Source organism: Hypanus sabinus, chromosome 16 (genome assembly GCF_030144855.1).
Source record: "Hypanus sabinus isolate sHypSab1 chromosome 16, sHypSab1.hap1, whole genome shotgun sequence".
Lineage (NCBI taxonomy): Eukaryota > Metazoa > Chordata > Chondrichthyes > Myliobatiformes > Dasyatidae > Hypanus > Hypanus sabinus.
Genome location: NC_082721.1, coordinates 69,377,269 through 69,399,937, shown reverse-complemented (window position 1 = coordinate 69,399,937; position 22,669 = coordinate 69,377,269). Strand labels below are relative to the sequence as shown.

The following is a 22,669-nucleotide window of genomic DNA, read 5'->3' as shown; positions in this document are numbered from 1 at the left end:
TAAAAATAACAAATCACAGCAGGTTCCACAGACACCAAGTTTATAACTGGTGAGCCTTGAGGTAATGTAGTAGTCTGTAAAACCCTGGTTAGATCACTGAATATTGTGTTTCTGGTCCCCTCATTTTCGGAAGGATGTAGGAGAGATCGATGAGGATGTTGCCTGAATTCGAGAGCATGTCTTATCAGGATAGGTTGAGTGAGCTGGGGCTTTTCTCTTTGGAGCGGAGGAAGATGAGATGTGACTTGATAGAGGTGTTCAGGCATAGATGGAGTGAACATTCAGAGCCTTTTTCTCAGGGTGGAAATGGCTAATACCAGGAGGCATAATTTTCAGGCGGTTGGGGGAAAGTATGGGGGGGGCATTTTATTTAAGTTATTTTTATTCAGCGTGGTGGGTGTGTAGAATACTGTGCCAGGGGTGGTAGTAGAGGCAGATATCTCAGGGACTTTTAAGAAACTTTTTAGGTAGGCACATAGATGAAAGAAAAATAGAGGGCTATGTGGTAGGGAAGGCTGAGGAAGATCTTGGCACAGCATTGTGGGCCGAAGAGGCCTGTACTGTTCTGTAACATTCTATGCTCTAATCTGTTTCTTAAAGAGGTGGCTAATAGGATTTGTTTCTTTTCTACAAATGGCATGTGACCAGCCAAGTGGACCTTTTATTAAATCAAAAGACGCCTCTCACAACACTGCAGTCTTCCCTTGGTGTTACCCTGAAGTGCTGGCCAAGAATGTACATACACGTGGTGGGACTTAAGCCTACAGTTTCCTGACAAAAATACAAATGTTGGCAATCGAGTCAAACTGACAGTGCTCAGCAAATGCTTCTATGCAGGTGGCTCTTTGGAGCCTCCATTGTTAAAATAAATTTGCAGTACATATTTATGTTCTGGGCAATGGTCCTGTCTTAGTAATTGCTGCCTGATGCTACACATTATATTGTTGTTTGCTATTGATGTAGTATGAATGGCAAAATCTACAATATTGATTTGCTACTTTGCCTATTTAGTTGATTTAAGTCTCACAGTGGAATTTTTTATTTTTCATGTGATACAGGAAAGCTAACACAGGACAAGCATATTCTTCACAACTGGGTAGAATGCATTATTAAATACTTGATTAGCTTTATCTGTTGCTTTCAGTGATGAGCAGTAGAACAAAATTGAGTGTGACATGAATTAATCTGCAAGTGTAGGTTTCTCACTGGAGGTATAAACAGCATTTTCTGTCCAGGCCAGAAGACTGAATGCTCTGATTGTTGTGTGTGCTGAAAATTATGGTTTCTCACTGACGGGGGAATTTGGATCTTTGTAATAATGAAGTACAATGGGTGTTCTATATATGCTGTATATGGAAAGTAACATATCCCATATTAACAATCTTTCCCTTTCTTATGTCTGCACTTCTGTTTCAGCTTTATCCATGTGATAGGTTATATAGTTCATTTGTTCAGTAACAGTTGGGCTTAATTTAATTCTCAGATTTTCCTTGTGTAAGTTATTCAGAGCTTTTGTCATGTTTAATTATTTGTGATAACTTTAGTAATTTTGTGTAGTGTCCTTCTGGTCACTCCTTAAGATTTTTGCTTTCCAAGTAATTTATAAGTCATCTGACACATTTAAACATTAAATGAGGGGCAAAGGGACGTGGGGCAGTGTTACAAATTAATGCTGAATCAATCATACATTGCGTAATAGAGATTTATATTGGAGACCTCCCCACCTTTCATCACATTAGTAAGGAGTACTACCACAAAAAAAGCAGAATCCATCATCAAGAACTCTTTTTGTTGCTACTATCTATGAGCAGCAGGTACAGAAGCCTTAGGTCCCACACCATTTCAGGAACAGTTGTAACACTCCGACTCTCAGGCTCCTGTACCAGTGTGGATGACTTCACTCACCACATCTGTAAACTGATTCGACAACCTACAGACCTACTTTCAAGGACTCTACGAATCAGTTTGCACAATTTGCCTTCTATTGCACATTGATTGTCTGCATTCTTTGTGTATAGTTTTCAAAGTTCTATTATATTTCTTTATTTTCCTGTAAATGCCTGCAAGAAAATTCACCTTGAGTGACATATACATATTTTCATAGTAAATTTACTTTGACTTTGACTTGACAGCCATTGAGGACTTCCTACATTTTGTTTTACTGTTTTTGAAAATTGAATTGTCTTTGTTTTCTACAGATCCTAAAACAAAGGAGTGGATGGAGAGCCATGTAGACCCTGTTTTTGGTTATCCTCAGTTTGTGCGTTTTAGTTGGAGCACAGCCCAGACAATCCTGGATAGCCGTGCAGTACCTGTCCACTGGTATGTAACGAATGATGCTCTTTAGCCCACGGTCATATCTTGTGTTTAAGTAGCAGACCTTGTTAGCATTGCCTCGTGCGTACTGAATCACAACATTGGGAGTAAATTTTAAAATCAATCTTGCTGATTATTGCTAATGAAAAAAGGACGTTTCTATTGGTTTTCTCCCACAATGTGGTGGCTCAAGCTTGAATGCGTTTTCATAATCAGCCATCCCTTTTAGGGAGGGGCATTGGCATGGGTGGGGCCGGTTGGTGGAGGACTGCGTTATTATGGTGTATCTCGGCAACGTTACAGGACATTTGTTAAGCGCATTGCTGTGGTTGAAGCTGACTGGAAGACTGATTCCTGTCTTTGAGAGAAGTGAGCTAGTGGGATTTGTATACCAATCTTGAACAGTAGATTTTAAGTTCATATATATTTAAATCCCCCAGCCATCAATGATCCATACCACTTGTTTCTCTGTGCATTTTGGAGTACTGTACCAAGTAATCTAATTTAAAAATCCATTGAATATTCATCTGTTTTTATGGTACTTGTAGTCACTACATTCCTTGTACACACGCGACCTGTGCTAGAACATGTCTAAACATGTTTTGATGTCAATTCTACAAAATTTGTGTGTGTTCAACCTGTGAGCAGTGCAATCATAATGGAATCAGGCCTTTACAAGACCAGAGCTGTTTATGAGAGATGTGCATAGATCTTCTTACAAGTGAAGCCCTTGAAAATTTCTCACAAGTCATCCTTGCTTGCTAGTGCTTCCAACCTGTCTTTATCCTATGGACACTCTGAGTACCTCCCTGCCACTGAATAGCAACTAAATCATAGCTTCAAACATCAGTTAATCTACTCCATCTGTCACTCTGCCCCAGACTTCATCCTTTGCTTGAGCCCACCAGTGTCCTTCCTCCTTTTCACATTTTCTATTTTTTCTCATCTGTGACTCTTTACCCACCCTGCTCCCTCTCCTTCCTTTATGGCCCTCTCAGCTAATGTGCCCTAAAGTCAGTAATCAGTAGCTTACCTGAAGACAACAGCAGGCTCTATAACAAAAGTGCCCACGTGCACACTTTACTGGATAGGGTCAATACTTCTGTTGTGCACAGTTCCCCATTCATGAAAGCCATAATTCACCAACAGCCTCTAAAAACCATAGCTTATCCTGATTTTTCAAGCAATTTGTATGCCAATGACTTTTTACTTTTTTATTTAGAGATACGGCACAGTAACAATTCGTCCTGACCCAATGGGCCTGTGCTGCCCATTTGCACCCATATTGACCAATTAATCTACTAACACACAAGTCTTTGGAATGTGGGAAGAAACCAGAACACATGGGGGAAACCCACGCAGTGTACGGGAATAATGTACAAGCACCTTACAGACAGCGGTGGGAATTAAACCTGGGTCGCTGGTGCTGTAATAGAGCTAGGCAAGCCGCTATGCTACTGTGCCACATGAAAATTACAAAGCTTATGTCAGTTTTAATTTTGCCCTGTTCTTTACATCCTGACCTGCTAGACTGTAGTCCAGCAGACTCTGTCAACTTTTTAGTACTTTGTCCAAATGACCATTCGTATAGACTGTCTGTGGACATGAAAAGAAGAAGACCATTCGCCATTTGGACACTGAGCTGTGCTCCTGCTGATTGACTTCACCGCCACCCATGCACTCTAGTCCAGACAAATCATGACTAGTTTTTGTATCTCAGAAAATGCTGACATACTCTGATAGGTCCCATCTGTAGGAAGAGAAATAGTCAGGGTTCCAGTCAGAACTGGTCTAACTGCTCCCATTCCCTCATTGGCCAGGTAGCCTCATTTACAGCTCATCCCTGTGGTTACCCCTATCACATTCTCCACTGCTTTTCCTGCAACTTTACAAACTGCTTATGTAACAACTAAAATGTAGAACCAGTGAACTGAAAATGTTGACTCTGTTTTTCTTAACACATTTACAACCTTACCTGCTGAGTTATTTCCAGCATTATCTAATTTTGTAGGGTTTTTCTGATTTTATTATCCCAAGTTTTGCTTTGGGTGGTTGTAACTAATTGAAAACAAACCAGGAGGCAGGCTTCAGAGCTTTATATCTCAGTGCAACATTTCATTTGCCTATTACATTATTAATGGCGTTTTTAACATTTTTATTCCAGGTTATTCTAAATTGCAGAGCTTCCAAAATTTCAGCAGGTGGCTCTGTTTCCCTGAGAAATCATGAACAGTGTGGTCAAGTGGTACAGATACATAATCATGCTAGAGGGTGGAATTTGCACATTGTTAATTTTATCATGTACAGTATTTCAGAAAGAAAAATAAAGGTCTTGAGGAGGTTCATGTGGATGATCCTGAAAGTGAAAGGATTAATATATGAGGAATGTTTAATGGCTCTGGGCCTGCATTTGCTGGAGTTTAGAAGAATGTCATTGGGGGAGGATCTCATTGAAATCTATGGGATATTGAAAGGCCTAGATAAAGTGGACGTGGAGAGTATGTTTCTTATAGTGAGGGAGTCTAGGACCCAAGTTCATAGCTTCACAAAGGAAGGACATCCCTTTAGAACAGAAGTAAGATGGAACTTTAGCTAGAGGGTGGTGAACCTGTGGAATTCATTGCCACAGATGACTGTGGAGGCCATTGGGTATATTTAAAGTGGAGGTTGATATGTTCTTAATTAGTAGGACATCAAAGGTTACGGGGACAAATCAAAAGAAAGGTGTTGGGAGGATTAATCAGCCATGATAGAATGACAGAGCAGACTTGATGGGCTGAATGGCCTAATTCTGCTCCTATGTCTTAGAGTCTTAGTAATTTTATTCAAACCCCATGATCCACTTTTGATGCAAAGAGTGTATTTTGCAGTTGAGTCAATCTTGTGTTGTTAAGAATGTCTATTTCCATAAACATGATGTTATCACCTGCAATGTGACACTCAAGCACCTAGTTATATTTGAATAAATTAGTGCAAATAACAATAGTATAAGTTTGACCATAAAGTATTATCATTAGTCCAGCACTTTTGCTCAGTCCGCCTCAAAAGGCAGACATTCCCTGTGGTTGTAGATTAAAATCACCAATTTTAATTCTACTTTCCATTCCCATTCTGACGTGATGCCACTTTTAGACTGGAGGAGCAGCATCTCCGATTCCGTCTGGGTAGCCTCCAACTTGATGGCGTGATCATTGATTTCTCTTAACTTCCAGTAATTTCTCCTCCCTCTCATTTCTAGTTTTCTGTCCCCCACTCTGGCTCCGTTCTTATCCCTTCTCTTCTGATTACGTGCCTTTTACTGGTGGTTCCCCTTCTCCATCTCTTTCTGCATGGTCCACTCTCGTCTTCTAAAAGATTCCTTTTTCAACCCTTTACCTTTTCCACCTGTTACCTCCCACCCAACTTCTCCCCTCCTGTACCCACCCACCTTCCACCTCACTTGATTTCCCCTATCACTTACTCCTCCTCCTCCTGCCCCCACCCTTTCTCTGGCATCTTCCTCTTCCGTTCCAGCCCTGATAAAGGGTCTCAGCCTGAAGCATCGGCTGTTTATTCCACTGCATAGATGCTGCCTGACCTGCTGAGTTCCTGCAGCCTTTTGTGCTTGTTGCTGTGAATTTCCAGCATCTGCAGCATCTCTTGTGTTTGTGATTATGAGTCCTTTTAATATCTTCTCGACCAGCTGGATAAGGCCACAACTGATCATGGCTAAAGGAAGGCAAGTTATTCTCTTTCATCATTTATCTAGAATGCTGTCTTACATTATATACTTGATTTTGAAGTAAATGGACAATAAAATTAAAGCTTTTGACCCCATTTCTATAGTTCATTTGTAAATTCCCAAGCAGGTTATTGCTATTGTTAGTACTGCTGTCTGATGCCTTGTGTAAAGGGTGACATTAGTGCCAAAAAGCACAGTTAAATTTTTGGTATTGTTTGAATTGCAGTTGACTGTAATGTTAATTGTTACTTGATTGGTGAGGGATAGGGATGTTACAGGGTGAGTTCATCAGTAGAGGGTAGGAGTTTAATTTGTGGGTAGTATGTTGAAATTAAACTTGTTCATTGGGAAGCTGTGAACTGCAGGAGTCTGAATCAGTGATCTGATGGATGTCTTCCGAGTGCCGGTGTAGCTGTTTGATGAATGATCTGTTCTCCCTGCTTTCACCTTGTCTGCTTTGACTGAAATCCTCCAGCTGATGGGTTTACTAAGTGATTTGCATTGATTTTGCTTATGTTTGGTGTCCCCCTTTCCAGCTCCGAACAGGCAGTTTGTTTTAGCGTGGCAGGAGAAAAAGCAACTGCTGTCACCTTTGTTTTTAACCTTTCGGTTTTTGACTTTCACAGCAGTGACTCTTGCAGCTGCTTTCCTGTAACATGAAAAGAGATCAAAGCTTTGTTTAGTATAAGCTGTGCAATAGCATAGAACATTACATCACAGAGTATCACACGCAAATGCTGGAGGAACTCAGCAGGTCAGGCAACATCTATGGGGAGGAATAAACAGTTGATGTTTCAGGTAGAGCACTATGAAGGGTCTCCGCATGCGACATTGCCAGTTTATTCCTCTCCATAGATGCTGCCTGACCTGCTGAGTTCATTCAGCATCTTGTGAAGAGTTACCTCCCTTCTACATTGCCCTCCATTTTTCTTTCATCAATGTGCCTACTTAAGGTTCTCTTAAATGTCCCTAATGAATCTCCCTCTACCATCACCCCTGGCAGCATGTTCCATGCACCCAGCACTGTGTATAAAAGAAAAGCACCACTTCTGGCATTCCCCCCTCCCATCCCCCGCCATACTTTCCTTCAATCACCTTAAAATTACACCCATTTCCACTCTGGGGAAAAAGTCTCCATTACAAAATTCTTTACAACATTACAACATTAAAAACTTCTCACTGCCCCCACCCCTAAAGTAAATGTGAAGCTCCTTGAGTAATTCCAGAGTTGATTTTCCTTCCACCCCCTCCATTCACAAATTTATTGCTGACTCTAATCAATCTGGTCATCCTCTACCTGCTCTGCTGTTAATGGGAGCAAGGAAAATATCCTTGACTTTATCATTGACACACTTATATTTACAACATGTAAATCTGCTGCACCCATTAGTGAAGCCTCAACTTGCACTCCACACGCTTTTCAGAATTTATGTTAGTAGTCATGTTAAACATTTTTGTTGATTAGAGATTCTGAAGATGCTAGAAATCCAGAGGAACAACAGAAAATGTTGGAGGAATTCAGCAGGTCAGGTAGCATCTATGGAGAGGAATAAAGCTGTTGGGGCACCTGGGATTCAGCAGTAATCTTCCTCCATGCAGCTTGGGCTTGAATGTTATGAGGTTAGTTGAGTTGCTTTGAATCCTAACTGATCTTTCCAGAGGATTGATATTCAAGTGCCATTTCCACTAGATGTCGAAGGTATTAGCTCATGAAGCTTATTTACCCTTGTCTTTCTTAATTCTGCTGAAGGTTAATTCACACTCTGCTTATGAGATTTTTTCCCATAACCTCACTACTGTATGTAAATTTTGTAAGTTATATAAGGGCTTTAAACACCTACTTTTGTAGTTTTGTTCTTGATGAGAAAAGTAGATCATGAGGGCAAAGGAACTAGGACTAAAGCTCATCAATAACCTTACTGTGATGGTATTCATTATGTTTTGGCTGTGATAGCACTTTTCACATTTCAGTCTGGTTGTGTTCAATGCGCTCTGTTGAGGGTTGAGCATGTGATCATGTTGTTCTTCGGTGCAGAGCCAACCTCTTTTGAGCTAGGTATTAATTGAATTGCCTTCTGAAGTAGATGCCAAAGATCCTGTGGCTCTCTTCAAGACAAGTTCTCTCACTGCTTGGACTCGTCAATCTCACTGTCTCCCCTAACACAGATGGTCGTTCATTAATTTTGTAAGTGCCATAACTGTTTATGGCATTTGTGTTGTGCATGATTTAGTTGCACATTTCCCAGTATAACAGTGGTAGCTGTACACTCAAATAACTTTGACTAAAATTCTTTGGGATACTTTGAGCTCTTAGAAAGTGCTTTATGAAGGAATCTATTTCTTCCTGTCAGATACTAATAGTTCTCCCTAGAGCATTAGGAATTGAGTTAATTGGTCCAAAAAGTACAAGATTCCAGCAGTGACATTAAAAATGTATCTCCTGAAAAATTTATGCTTTGTGACTTCTGCATTTTTATGGCGTCATCTATTTATCTATTTAGGTGTTGCACCATATCCAGTGTTTTGTATTCTTTACCAAATAGCTATTGTTGGGGCAGATCATAAAAGATTTGTACGTGATTCGAATTTAATTTGAATCTTCGGATTTGCAGTTAGAATTACCAAAGCAGATCATTTGAACCTTCTTTAGCCCTAAGTGTTACGAGTGTTTTGCACCTTTACCTTAAAGTGCTTTATAAGGCATTGGTCAGACTGCACTTGGAGTATTGTCAACAATTTTGGGTGCTTTATCTCAGAAAGGATGAGGGTGAGGATGAGGCATTGGAGAGGGTCCAGAGGAGGTTCATGAGAATGATCCTGGGAACGAAGGATTAATGTATGAGGAGAATTTGATAACTTAGGGTCTGTACTCGCTGGAGTTTAGAAAAATGAGGTGGAATTTTATAGAGTATTGGAAGATTAATCAGAGGGGTGTGGAGAGGATGTTTCCAATAGTGAGGGAGTATTGGACCAGATAGCATGGATACAAGGATGAGAAGGTATCTCTCTAGCTACAAGGTGACAAATCTGTGGAAGATATTGCCGCTGACAGCTTTGGAGACCAAGTCACTAGGTACATTTAAGGCGGAAGTTGATTAGTAAGCATGTCAAAGGTTATGGGGAGAAGGCAGAAGAATGGGTTGAGAGGTATAATAAATCAGCTTTGATTGAATGGCAGAACAGGCTCGATGAGCTTGAATATCCTAATTCTGCTCCTATGTCTAATGGTCTTAAGATGTTAACCATCTTCCAAATGGAATTGCCCTACTGCCCAGCTTGTGATGCAGTAGCAGTTAGTGGAATTGGCCTATTCTTATTTCAGTCACAAATTGCTGTCTTTCTTTTGCAATATTTTAAAGTTCTCCACTGGTGATTGCTCTGTTCTTTCAATCTAGTTGAAGATGTATGTTAAAGAGTCTGTTTTGATTAAATGCGTCAGCAGTTTTTTCTCCCCTGCAAATTTTTCATTCCCTCCAGCATCTGCAGAATGTCTTGTTTATAGTTTTAATTCCCCCTTTTTGATTCAAGGGATTTGAGCAGTTTGCTGTTGCAAATGATTGCATAGGACCCACTGCTGCTGGCCAGTGCTGCTCGACTTCAAACATTCAGATATTGACATTAGTATAAGATACATGCGATTACTCTTCTTCAGATTTTACAGTGCTCTTTTTTTTTGCCTACTTTCCTTATTTCTGTAATGGATACCACAGAATATTTGGATTCTATTCTCTTGTGCTCATTTTGTCCTTTGTTGTATTAGGAGGACTTCACTTCCTACAATACAAAGTCAAGGTTAAGATGTTAGTGTTCAGGAATGAAAATGTCCCAGCTTTGGCACTCATGTTAGGATCAGGTATCGCCAGATCGGAGCCAAGATAAATCTTCCTCAACAATATCTTTCAAGCTCAATGTGAAGTGCAAGTTGCTATTTTTGCAGTGTGCTTTTTATTTTGCCTTCTCCATTCTGTCCTGCAGGCTTCAAGTCATATTTTGCATTACTGGAGGATAAAGGGACAATCTTTGTGTTGAGCCAAAATGAAGCTTTGTATGCACAGGATACTGGCAGGCAGTGCTGTTTTAATTTTGTTTATATGTCAAAAAATGTTTGGGCTGTGGTGTTGCTGGCAGGATTGATTGATTATTACTCTGTTCCTAGTTACTCTTGAAAGAGAAATGGTGTGAATGAATTGTGTGATGAAGGTACTCTTACAGTGTTGGTAGGTGCTGTGATCGAGGATTTAGGAACCCAGCCACAATGAAGGAATGACAATATCAGTCCAAGTTGGATGATGTGGTGGAGTGGAGCTGGTTAATAATGAAGTCTGTGCACACCTACTGCCGAGATAGTGCAAGTTTTGAGGGACTGGGAACTGTTGCAGTAAACCACTGCAGTCATTCGTTAAGACTTGTAATGGAATGCCATTTGAGTGAGTTGTTTGTAATGATGTCAAGCTTGCTTGTTGTTGGAGCAAGAAAGAGGAATGAATTTCACCACACATCTGATGCGCAGGAGGAAGAACTTGGATTTGGGAGTGAAGTTGCTCATCACAGAATATATAGTCTCTGATCTCTTCTTGTAGGCACAGTCCCATGCAGCTGATCTAATTGAGGTTCTTCAGTCTTCAAAATCCATTGAATGATGAGGGCAACACACTCAAAATGCCAGAGGAACTCAGCAAACCAGGCAGCGTCAATGGAAAATAGTAAATATTCGACATTTTGGGCCAAGACCCTTCCACAGAACCGGGCCTGCAAAGTTCCTGCAACATTTTGTGCGTGTTGCTTAGATTTCAAGCATCTGCAGATTTTCTCCTGTTTCTGAATGATGAGGCAGTTGTTCGAACCTCATAAATTTTCAAAGGTCATGTTGAAAGTAATTTTATTATCAATATGCGTATATGTCACCATATACTACTCTGCAATTCATTTCCTTGTGGACATTCACAGTGAGACAAAGAAATACAATAGAATCAATGAAAAACTACACCAATGAAGACTGACAAACAACCGATGTACAAAAGACAATCTATACAAATTTTAAAAAATAGTAAATAAATATTACTGAGTACCTCAGTTGTAGAGTCCTTGAAAGGTTTTGTTTCATTGTCAGCATTATCAGCATGTTTGATTAATAGACTGTCATGCCAACCCTTCCCATTCTACAAGTGAGTGTTGGTGATGGTCAGTCCTGCTGTTCATTCGTTATTGACACTCTCCAGTGTTGGGAAGTGGAATACGAACTCCTGACATTTTCTTCCTGTTCTCCAGCCTGCTGACCTGATGCTTGTTTTATCTTTGCAGGGACGATGAGGAGGAGGATGACAACAAGAAGGACACTCCCTCAGTCCTGGCCTACTTTCAGAAAAAGACTGAAGAGTCAAAAGTTCAGTCACATCGTTTCTTCACTGAGAGGAAGCTGGTCTCTCTTGTGAACCTGTGAACTTGCCTTTATGTTGAGTGGTGGGGGCGAGGGGTGGTCCGGATGCACAGCACATGTACGCAATTGGTGCACAGGAGAGAAACAGCAAGTGGAAGGAAGGGGAGCTTTGGGCCTTTCTTTCTTAAGTGCTCTCTATTGGGTACTGCAGGTCAGTCAGCAAGCAGTGACACAATGAACTGGACTGAATGCCTCATGTAGATCCTAATCCCTGTATGATCTATATGTATCTGAAATTTGACATGAGTAAGTTTAGAATGAGTTATTTGCCTTGTCTGCCTCAAGCTGCTGCTGAGTTTTTACCTATCTGTTCCAAGTGTTATATTGCATTATATCGTTGAATTTACAGTTTTGCATTATGACAGACCTCTCTTGAGGTTCAGTCTGTCTCCTAATCACCTTTGGTAATGCGCTCTAACAATCTGGCCAGGGACTTTCTCTCTCTGTGCCTCTGACTGAGAGGCAGGTGTTGCTTGGAATAAATTTTCACTCTTGTTTCCAACTACCCCAAGCTTCCTCTCTCCCATGTGGGCGATGTCTGTCTGACTTCCTTTAATGAATAGCCTTTCTAAGGAATTGTAAGCTTGTCACTGCACTCTGCATCACAGTGTGCTAGAATGCTAGAGATCTGACCTTCTGAAGATAATTTACAGCTGTTGTATGTGAGAATTTAGAAATTATATCAATAAAATATTGTCTTTTTATAACATGTGGACTCAGTTGTCTTGAACTCCCAATAACTGATTAATTAATTGCAACAGAGCAGATGCCAGCAAATTTCAGTTCATTAACAGTTGTCCTGTCATGGTGCTGACAGGTCTGCAATGGTGAAGAGAGAATTTGCAAGTGACGATTTATAGTACTACTTTAAATGTATTGCCAGTGGGATTTGCACCTTGAATGTCGCTATAGCAATGTCTTGTCACATAGTAAAGCTCTCAGCATGACCAAGTCATGTTTTCACTCAATTGCAGCTACTCTTTGCCTTGTCATCACTCCCCCTGTCCCAAGTAGAAATGCTTCTTTTTAAAAACTTTAATGATGCATGTAAATTGTTCTTTCTGTCAATTATAGTCCATTACAATTCAAGTTCTGCATTGTACGTGAATAACAAGTTGGTGTGGACTAACTAAGATAACTAGGGTGTCAGTGTTACTGGCTGAGGGTGAAGGACGCTGTCAAATTTGAAAAATGAGCAGGACTGAGATGAAGCAAGTAAGTGATAATTATTTCAATGTCGCAGGGAAGTGAGGCTGATCAGTTAGGTCTGATGATAGAGCTCCAACCACACCAACTGCAGAGGTGGGACCGTTTGTACCAAACTAGCACTGAGTTGCACATTCTGTTGCTGAGGTGATGAGTGGGTGTACGTGACTGAAAACTGGGTAATAGTTACCTGTATCAATCACTTTCATCCCATCCCTTAGCACTTTGATTTTCATTGTGTTTTTGCTGTCAAAGTGAACTTATTATTAAAGTATGCATTTGTCACCATATACAGTGGATTCCATTTAACTGGGCCATCAGTTAATCAGACTGCAAGACACTGCAGAATTGTGAGCATTGCTCAGCACGGAAACCAACCTCCCCTCCCCTGGACTCTGTCTACACTTCGTGCTGCGTTGGTAAAAACACCCAGCGTATTCAAAGGCCCCACCCTCTCTGGACATTCTCTCTTCTCCCCGTCCCATTAGGCAGAAGATGCAAAAGCCAGGCTGAAGGACAGCATCTCTCCGGCTGTTAGAAGACAGCTGGAATGATGCGATGTATTCTTGACCTTGTCATTGTTTGTCTGCACTGCCCTTCCTCTGAAACTGAAACATCTTATTTTGCATTCTGTTAATATTTTACCTTGTACTCAATGCGCTGCTGTGATGAAGTGGTCGATGATGGATGGCATGCAAATTAAAGCTTTTCACTGCAGCTCAATACTTGTGACAATAATAAACCAACTTATTTCTCTCCACAGATGCTGGCTGACCTTTCAGTATTTCCAGCTTTTCATGCTTTTTATTTTTGATTTGCAACAGAATCAAAGCAGAATGGCAGAACATGTTCTTGCTGATACTTTGAGAATCTTGTCACAAAATGTACCATACCTTCTTTACTTATTTTGTGTAAAAGGCAAAGAAGATACTTTTATTCATTCAGAGTGTACAGACATTACCAGCAATGCTGACATGTATAGCCTATGCCTGAATAAACTGTGGTGATTACGAATCAACCATGTTGATGGGTCTGGAACCATACAGGCCAGGCCAAATTTATTTTTCTCGAGGACATTAGTCAGCTAGTTGGGGGTTTGGTGTCAGTGTGATATCATGGTTAGCATCACTAAAACTTGCTTTATATGCCATTAGCGTAGCACTGTTACAGTGCTGGCAACCCAGGCTCAATTCTGCTGCTGTCTGTGAGAAGTTTGTAACGCTCTCCCTGTGACTGCATGAGATGCCTCCGAGTACTCTGGTTTCCTCCCACTTTCTAAAGACGTATGGGTTAGTAGGTCAATGGTCATGTGAGTGTAATTGGGTGGCGCGGGCCCATTGGGCCAGAAGGGCCTCTAACCGTGCTGTATGTCTAAAGAAAAATAAGTAAATTAAAGGTGCACGTGTATAAATTCTACAACAACAATGTATCAGTAACTTAGCCATTCTACTTACCAGATAGTGGAGTACGGAATTTTTTTTCCAACCACAGACTATGAGTACCACAGTTACTTACAGAGTGAATCTCCCAGTGATAGACAGTCTCCCCAAATCCTTAGCCTTGAGACCACCTTCAATTTCACTGAGTATTGATTTCCTGTTCTGAAACAACAGTGCCCTCTGGGCTTGTACTCTATACTGCTGTTGACCCACTTCTGGGAGGTAATAGATTAAGCCTACCCAAACTCATTGAGCTTACTGTTTAAATTGATAATCCAAGGAATTTATTTCAGTGTGTTGCGTGTCCTTTAGCATTTTCAATCTGTGAAAGCTGTGGATACTGAGTCATTAATCACGTTTAAAGCTGAGACAGATTTTTGATAGATGTCCTCCTACTGACTTGGTGTTGATTTCCTTAATTTCTCAGGTAACCATCCACAGTGTATCCTAGGGACAGTCATGTACAAAGATTCAAATGGGTAAACTAAGTCTGCAAGAAGTACTCTAGATTATTAATTCTTTTCCCTGTCAATGCATTTGCAGTTGTACTATTCAGTTTGGCAGAGGCAATATGTTAAGCAAATATTCAAAATGTGTTGTCCTCAACATTATCAAATATGTAATTGCAGATGAGTAGCTTTACTGCAGATGCAGTAGGTGGCCACTTTATTAGGTACACATGTTGCAAGTATCTAATCAACCAATCATGTGGCAGCAACTCAATGCATAAAAGCATGCAGACATGGTCAAGAGGTTCAGTTGTTCAGACCAAACCTCAGAATGGGGAAGAGATTTGATCTTAATGACTTTAACCATGGAATGATGGTGTCAGGCAGGGCGGCTTGAGCATCTCAGAAAATGATCTTGTGGGATTTTCATGCACAACCGTCTAGAGTTTATAGGAATGGTGTGAGAAAACAAACAGAACATCCACTGAGCAGCAGTTACGGGTGAAAATTCCTTGTTAGCGAAAGAGGTTGGAGAAGAATGAGCAGACTGGTTCAAGCTGACAGGAGGGTGACAGCAACACAAACAACCATGGGGTGCGCAGAAGAGCATCTCTGAACACTCAACATGGATGGACAACAGTAGCAGAAGATCATGAGGATACACTCAATGGCCACTTTGTTAGGTGCAGGAGGTACCTAATAAAGTGGCCACTAAGTGTGTGGTTTCACTTCTCATAGACGCTATCAAGGATCAACTTTATTCACTATGACCACTTACATGTGTTAGGGATTTCCTATGGTGTGTTGGCATGACATGAATCAAAAATGTTAAACTATTACAAAAAATAAAGAATTATTCTTTATAGTCTTGAAGAGGTTGGGCTGAAGACCAAAGACAAAGAAATATACCCAGTGGCCATTACTGTATATTAGTTATCTCCTGTACCTAATAAAGTCACCAATGAGTATATTTGTAGATTTTTACATTGGTAGACAGATTTCGTGAAATGTAGGTTATTTCACAAAAAAAATAGTGGCACAGATATTTTTTATCACCATGGTTCCTGTTTTTATTAGTAAATCTCAACAGTTCTGTAGAATTGCACAACATTTGTAGTATAGGGACAGATACCCGGTTAATAAAATACAATAGAAGCAGAAACAAAGTGCACTATCCATTTATACAAGGACAACTATTTCTTAACGTTCCTGTCTACAGCACACTCTGCATAGGGCCGGAGTCCATCATGGGTGGCCCGAATAGTAGATAGACTTTATAACCAACAATCACTAGACAATACAGCAGTTACTTAGTCTAAAATACAAAAAAACAAGGCTGCAGGAAACTCATTTTTTTTTTAAATTTTGAAAGTACTAGATTGGGGCATGATTCTAGTATATTGTGTGAACAGGAGGATGCTGATAATTTAGTCCAAAGGAAATGTCTGCAACACAAGAATGACTTTCATCTTCCATCCCCTTCTATCAGGAGTTAGGTCTGGAGTTGAAGTTGTGGGGAAAATTGGTATTTCGTACATTAACTGTACAGAATGAGGATGATCAAATGGAGGATAATAATTTTTGTTGTGCCCTGCACATTTCTCATCCACATTTCCCATACCTAATTAGGAACTGTATATAAAAGGGAGAGTGAACAAATTGCCACCTATTTTAGCCTTAATTTTCAAGTAATTAAACACTTAGATGTCAATAGGGAGATCTAAAGTTTATTGCAGTGTTCCTTCATTGTTTGTAATATCAATAATGTGCTATTTATGGTTAACCCAATTGTACTGAACGCTATAGTTACAATGCAGTTTTAGCACTCTCATGCCAGAAAGGATATTTGTGACATACAAAATGTATCCAAGGATTCAGTTAAAAAAAAGTTTGATTTGTAGGGCCGAGACAAAACCTACAAAAGGTGGTGGATCCAATCCACTCTACCACAGGAAAAAAAACCTGCACCACTGAGCACATCTACAATGAGCACAGCCATCAGCCATCATCAAGGATACCTTCACATCTCCCCCCACCATCCAGGCCCTGCACCCTTCCCACTGCTGCCATCAGGGAGGAGGTACAGGAGCCTTAGGTCCCACACCACCAGTTTTCAGGAACAGTCAATAACTTTCAATCACCTGACTTCTGAACCAACATGGATAACCTCACTTACCTCAACACTGAACTGATTCCACAACCTATGGACTCACTTTCAAGGGCTTCCATTCTCAGTATTTAATTTATTTGTGCATTTATTTTTATTTACATTGTGTCCTTCACTCATTGGTTGTCAGTCTTTGTGCGTAGCTTTTCATTGATTCTATTGTATTTCTTTGTTCTACTGTGAATGCCTGCAAGAAAATGGATCTCAGGGTAGTATATATGGTGACGTAAATATACGTCAATAATAAATTTACTTTGAACTTTGAGAGAGCTTCTATCTCTGCTCAGTTAAGTAGACCGCCATTGTTCATACTTGAGAATTGACTAAACAATATTCACTTGGGCCAAGACTCACTGAATCATCAATTTTTGCCCTGAACTATGAGAGCAACAGAGCAATGTGAAAATATTGTAAGAACTAAATGACTTTTCTGTGAGTGCTGTGTTTCATTGAAATCCCATGAGTGTGTTGAATAACTGTGTTTCACATCAACCGAAGTATTGAACAATGAATAGCGTTTTACCCCCATGTGGCAGCGCTATTTCCTCAAATAGTCACCAGATTACACTAATATTCCTTAGTTATTGCATGTCATTCTATTACATAAGGAGCATTATTGTCTACAATTCTATACATAAAGAAAAATAGACATGGGCCGAAAAATAACTCTTTAGTTGAGAAATTTTGAAAGCAATAATGATTAATTTATTAAAACCAGCATGTAAACTACATCTTTGCATTTATCCAAGCAGAGACTGCAGTTTGGTTTTCTTCTATTCCCCAACAGTCCTCAAAGAGTGGGAAGTACAGACTGTATAAAGTTTTTATAACCTTAGTCTTACGACGATAGAAGGTGCCCAAGGTAAATTCCCCTGTTTTCCTCTTTACAGGAGCTAGAAGTGAATTGCACTTGTTTTCAGCTGGATTTTCAAAAATCTGCTAGCTCATGGCGATAATGTAGGTTGGTTTTAAGAAGATCTTCACCCAAAAATAAGCACCCAGTTCAATAAATTTGCTAATTAGAGTTAAAAGAGATGGGCTTTGCCAAGATGATGTTTACAGGTGAATTTTTGATATTAACTGTGGATAAATTTTGTTTTAAGTTTTGTGGGGAGGATGTGATTTATATTTTTAAAATGTAGGCAAGCCTGGATGTCAACTGGCTGTTTAATTTGGTTGGCAAGGAACTAGAGAACAGACGTACAATGTTGAATCTGAATTTGCTACAGTAATCATAGGAATTTTTAAAAGTAAAAATGGAACCTATTTGGGATAGGATACATTTCAGTAGGTTTACTTGACAATTGTTTTTTGCAGGATTGAAACCTAAGATTAAAGGAGGTTGTTTAAACACGCTGCCAAAATAATGGCTTTGAACCCACACGTATGAATGTAGGTCATAGCTGTGAGACTATTACTGTCAGGAAGTTGTACTTTTTAGGGAGAAGTTATATAACTTTCAGGTGCTTGCTCGTTTAATCCACAGGATATCACTATGTGGATTAAACTGTGAACTTGCCAAGGAAAATTAGATACATTGATTGGATTGAAAGGACTTTGGAGTGAAAACAGAAAGTAGTTAATGATTTGAGCACTGGAGAAGGCTTTATGATCCACTTAACCAATTTTTGGGTGGAATGATCCCACATTTCAGTTTATTTTGGCTGTTTCCTCAAAGAGGCCAACCCTTCTGTGTGCAATGTTGTAAATGGTGATTAACATGGTTTTAGCTAGAGGCAGCTGAGAATAAATAAATATCTAACCATCTCTTGATAGACCAACCAGCCGAAAGAGTGTTGCCTCCCATTGTACCCCTCAGAATGTTACCTTTGAATTTTTTTTAACTAATTAGTGACCTCCTCCATGTATGGTCCCAAGCCCATTCCATTAAAACCCTGCACTACAGAAACGCCAACAGAAGCTCCGAAGTCCTTAGCCTTGGGAGAGGACCTATGTATGAAGCTGTGTGGTGAAAGCTGCAAGTTTGTGGAAACCACAGGGGTGATCAAGAAAGGCAGGCCGAAGATCACCTGGTAATGTGACCTTGAAGCTGTCACCGAGAAGATGGGCTACACCTGGGACAACTTGAAGGACTGGCCCAGGATAGAGGACTGCCACATGCCCTAGCAGGGGTGATGGGCTTAGGTAACTGAGATGGATAGACTGAGAGAGGGGAGAATAGCCTAGGAAACGTGGGACAGGGACGGGCTTCACGTGGACTGGGAGATATTTTACCTCTACTGAACTCTCATTTGAGGCTCTTGGCTTAATAGTGGGTAAACTGTATCAGACTGATTGTAAGAACGTGGCAAGTGACCGGCTGATTATGCAGTGAATTAGCTGAGAATTGCACGCCGGGGTGGGCTCTCTCTTTTTAGCCTGGCTTTTGAGTGTGTGTGTTTTAATTTCGGTGGGCCCAGTCCATCACTTCTGCACTGTACTCCAGCGTGTACAGTGGCCAACATGACTCAGGAAACACGTTTAATCATTCTGCTCTACTGTCATTCTTGCTGCTATACCTATATAGCACTGGGCTTGGAAGAGAAAAATGTTTGAATATGCTCATGGACATAAAACCTAGGAGCAGAATTAGGACATTTTGCCCATCAAGTCTGGTCCACAATGCCATTATGTGATTTATTAACTCTCTCAACCCCATTCTCCTGCCTTCTCCCCATGACCAAGGTTACATGCTCAGAAGAAAATGACTGGGGTTAGGGAAAGGCTGGGTAATTGCCAGTGTAGCAGTGAGTGATACCTTTGGAGCTTTTTATCAGCATAAACACAGGAGGGGACATCTTGTTAACAAGAACAGCACTACGCAAAATAAAAGTTAGCGACTGTGGTTGAACTAATCAGTTGTCGGGAACCCACTTCCACTGCCATCAATGTCTTCTACAAAGAGGGAGCGCTTGCGGATGGAGAGCTTCAGCTTGTTCATGGTGCTACGCTTCTCTCTGCATTCGGGCTTTGCGGTAACGCCGACCTTGGTGCTGTCCCCCTGTATCACACTTTTAATCACTTGCTCGTCGTCCTTGTCCATGTTCAAGCAGTTGCAGGATCTGACCTTGAAAGAGTCTCCTTCAGTACTCTCGCACAAATCCTTTCCGCTCTTGTACATCTGGTGAAATAGAACAGAGAACATTAAACATTTCAGCACAGTACAGGCCCGTCGTCCCACAATGTTGTGACCACCTTTTAACCTCCTCTAAGATCAATCTAACTTTTCCCTCCTACATAGCCCCCCTATTTTTCTAACATCCATGTGCCTATCTAAGGCTACGCCCACACTAGACCGGATAAATCCATAACCGAAGATTTTTCTCTTTATTTTGACCCTCCGTCCACACTGAAACGGCGTTTTACTCCCCTGAAAACGGAGCTTTTCTAAAACGCTCGCCAGAGTGTGTAAATCTGAAAATGCCGGTTGGGCGGTGTAGTGTGCATGGGGAAACCGGAGCTTTTTAAAACCACTGTCATGACATGCAGCAGATACCAACCTATTTACGTCCCATTTGACCTTTCCCTGCTCCAGCAAAGCTCAAAGAACAGCATCGCATTTTCTATGAGTATTCTACAGCCATCACTGAATTGAACAATTTTAGACAAGTAGACTTCACAATTTTCATATAAAAACAATGTTGTCATCTTGAAATGTTAACTCAGTTTTACTGCTCATAAATGCTGCCCACCTTGATATGGTTTTTCACTACTCCGCTTTCTTTGTATTCCTTGAAGACATTGTTGAAAATTTTCTTTCGCTCTTGTTGTAGGTACTCTAGTTTTTGACCAATGGAAATAGCACAACATCGCCACGGAAACAGAAATAGTATATTGTTCACTCTTTGCTTGTTTTCTGTAGGTGTGTTCTGTGCATGTCCAGTAGGAGGAGATTCGCCCAAATACCCGTTTTAATGTGGATGATGGTATTTTCAAAAACGCCTGCTGTGGACACCTATCGTTTTTATGCAAAACTGGTGTTTTCAAAATTATCCGGCCTAGTGTGGATGTAGCCTAAAAATTTCCTGAATGCCCTCCAATGTATCTTACTGTGCCATCGCTCCTGGCAGAGTGTTCCACATACCCACGATTCTTTGTGTAAAAAACCTACCTCTGACATTCCCCCATACTTTCCTCCAATCACCTTAAAATTACTTCCTCTTCTGTCACTTCTGCCCTTGGAAAATATTTGTTGCTATTCCCTCTAACTATGCCTTTTCTACCCTTCTATCAAGTCTTCTCTTCCTCCTCCACTCTAAAGAGAACAGCCCTAGCCCCTACAACCTGAGTGACAAGGGTGAGAAAAAAAGGTTCAAGTGTGAGTGTGTGTGGTGGCACATTTAATGTAAGGGTAATTAGTTAAAGGTCATTTTGTTTTACTGTGATCTCTAGCATGCAAGCTGTCCATAAGGCATAAGACAGGATTGAAGTTGTTGAGGGGGATATGGTCAAATGCAGGTGAATGGGGCTAGCTTGGTGGGCATCATAGGTGGCATGGGCAAGTTTGGCTGAAGAGCCTGTTTCCATGCTGTTTTTCCCTACGATTCTATGAACAATGCACTTGAACCAAAAAACAAACTGCTAGAGGAACTCAGCAAGTCACACAACATCTGCGGAGGAAAATGGGCAGACAATTTGGTGAAATCTGAAATTACAACATGGCCTATCAGGGGCATCAACAGAGCTTTGCCAAGAGGAATTTCTCGCAGATCGCCCATTGTTTGTGGCCCATCAGCAGCTAGAACCGCTGCACCCAGTCGTGAGTTAGACAGCTGGGAAGATTCAGGCATAAAAGGGAGACACTGCCGAGCAGAGCGGTCATCAGTGGAGTGATCTGAGGAAGGGTGGTAGGGCTTTGGCTCATTCAGGCTTCGGCGAGGTAAGTGGCTGAGTGGATTGCGTTTTTTTTATTTCTTTCCATTTTCTATTAGAGGAATAAAGAGTATGTCTGTAGGGTTAGAACGTTGCTCTGGGTGTCAGATGTGGGTATCCTGGGAATCTTCCAGTCTCCCAGATGGCCACATCTGTACCAGGTGCACCAAGATGCAGCTCCTGAGAGACCGTGTTAGGGATCTGGAGCTGCAGCTTGATGACCGTTTCCACAGATGCTGTCCGACCTGCTGAGTTCCTCCAGCTTGTTGTATGTTTTGCTGTGACCTACAGTTTATTAGGAAAAGTGAGCAGAAGATAAATAGGAGCTACAAGGAGTTAGTTGCCCTAGGTTGCAGGAGTTACATAAGTGTGTGACTGTCAGGGAAGGGATGGGAAGAGCTCAGAGAGTGGACAGCACCCCTGTGGCCATCCCTCTCAGTATTGTTATCTCATTTTGGATGCTTTTGTGTTGGGGGGGGGTGATCTGACAGAGGACGACCACGGTGATCAGGAGTGTCAGGGAAGTGAAGTACGTGCAGTGAAAATTATGAGTGAGAAGGTGCTCAGGAAGCTTAATGGTCTGAGGGTGGATAAATCTCCTGGACCTGATGGAATGCACCCTTGGGTTCTGAAGGAAGTAGGTGGAGAGATTGCAGAGGTATTAATGATTTTTCAAGAATCGATGGATTCTGGCATTGTACTGGATGACTGGAAAATTACAAATGTTAGTCCGCTATTTAAGAAGGGTGGGAGGCAGCAGAAAGGAAACTATAGACCTGTTAGCCTGACATCAGTGGTTGGGAAGTTGTTGGAATCGATTGTTAGGGATGAGATTATGGAATACCTGGAGGCACATGACAAGATGGGCCAAAGCCAGTATGGTTTCCTGAAAGAAAAATCCTGCCTGACAAACCTACTGCAATTCCTTGAGGAAATTACAAGCAGGATAGACAAAGGAGATGTAGTAGATGTGGTGTACTTGGATTTTCAAAAGGCCTTTGACAAGGTGCCGCACATGAGGCTGCTTAGCAAGACAAGAGCCCATGGAATTACAGGGAAGTT

At 41.0% G+C, this 22,669-nt stretch overlaps 2 protein-coding genes across 2 annotated transcripts in view; one reads left to right on the top strand and one right to left on the bottom strand.

Moving 5' to 3' along the window:
* Positions 1-12,181, top strand: part of rnaseh2a (ribonuclease H2, subunit A) — a 35,266-nt gene extending 23,085 nt beyond the window's left edge. Inside the window, exons 7-8 of the mRNA XM_059992055.1 lie at positions 2,199-2,322; positions 11,339-12,181. Of these exons, the coding sequence (XP_059848038.1) occupies positions 2,199-2,322; positions 11,339-11,477 (263 nt within the window). The 3' untranslated portion in view covers positions 11,478-12,181. The remainder of the gene's footprint in view (positions 1-2,198; positions 2,323-11,338) is intronic.
* A 3,432-nt stretch (positions 12,182-15,613) lies between these two features.
* The window catches only part of rtbdn (retbindin), a 70,378-nt gene continuing 63,322 nt past the window's right edge, over positions 15,614-22,669 (bottom strand). The window contains exon 6 of the mRNA XM_059992054.1: positions 15,614-19,856. Coding sequence (XP_059848037.1) covers positions 19,587-19,856 — 270 coding nt within the window. The 3' untranslated portion in view covers positions 15,614-19,586. The remainder of the gene's footprint in view (positions 19,857-22,669) is intronic.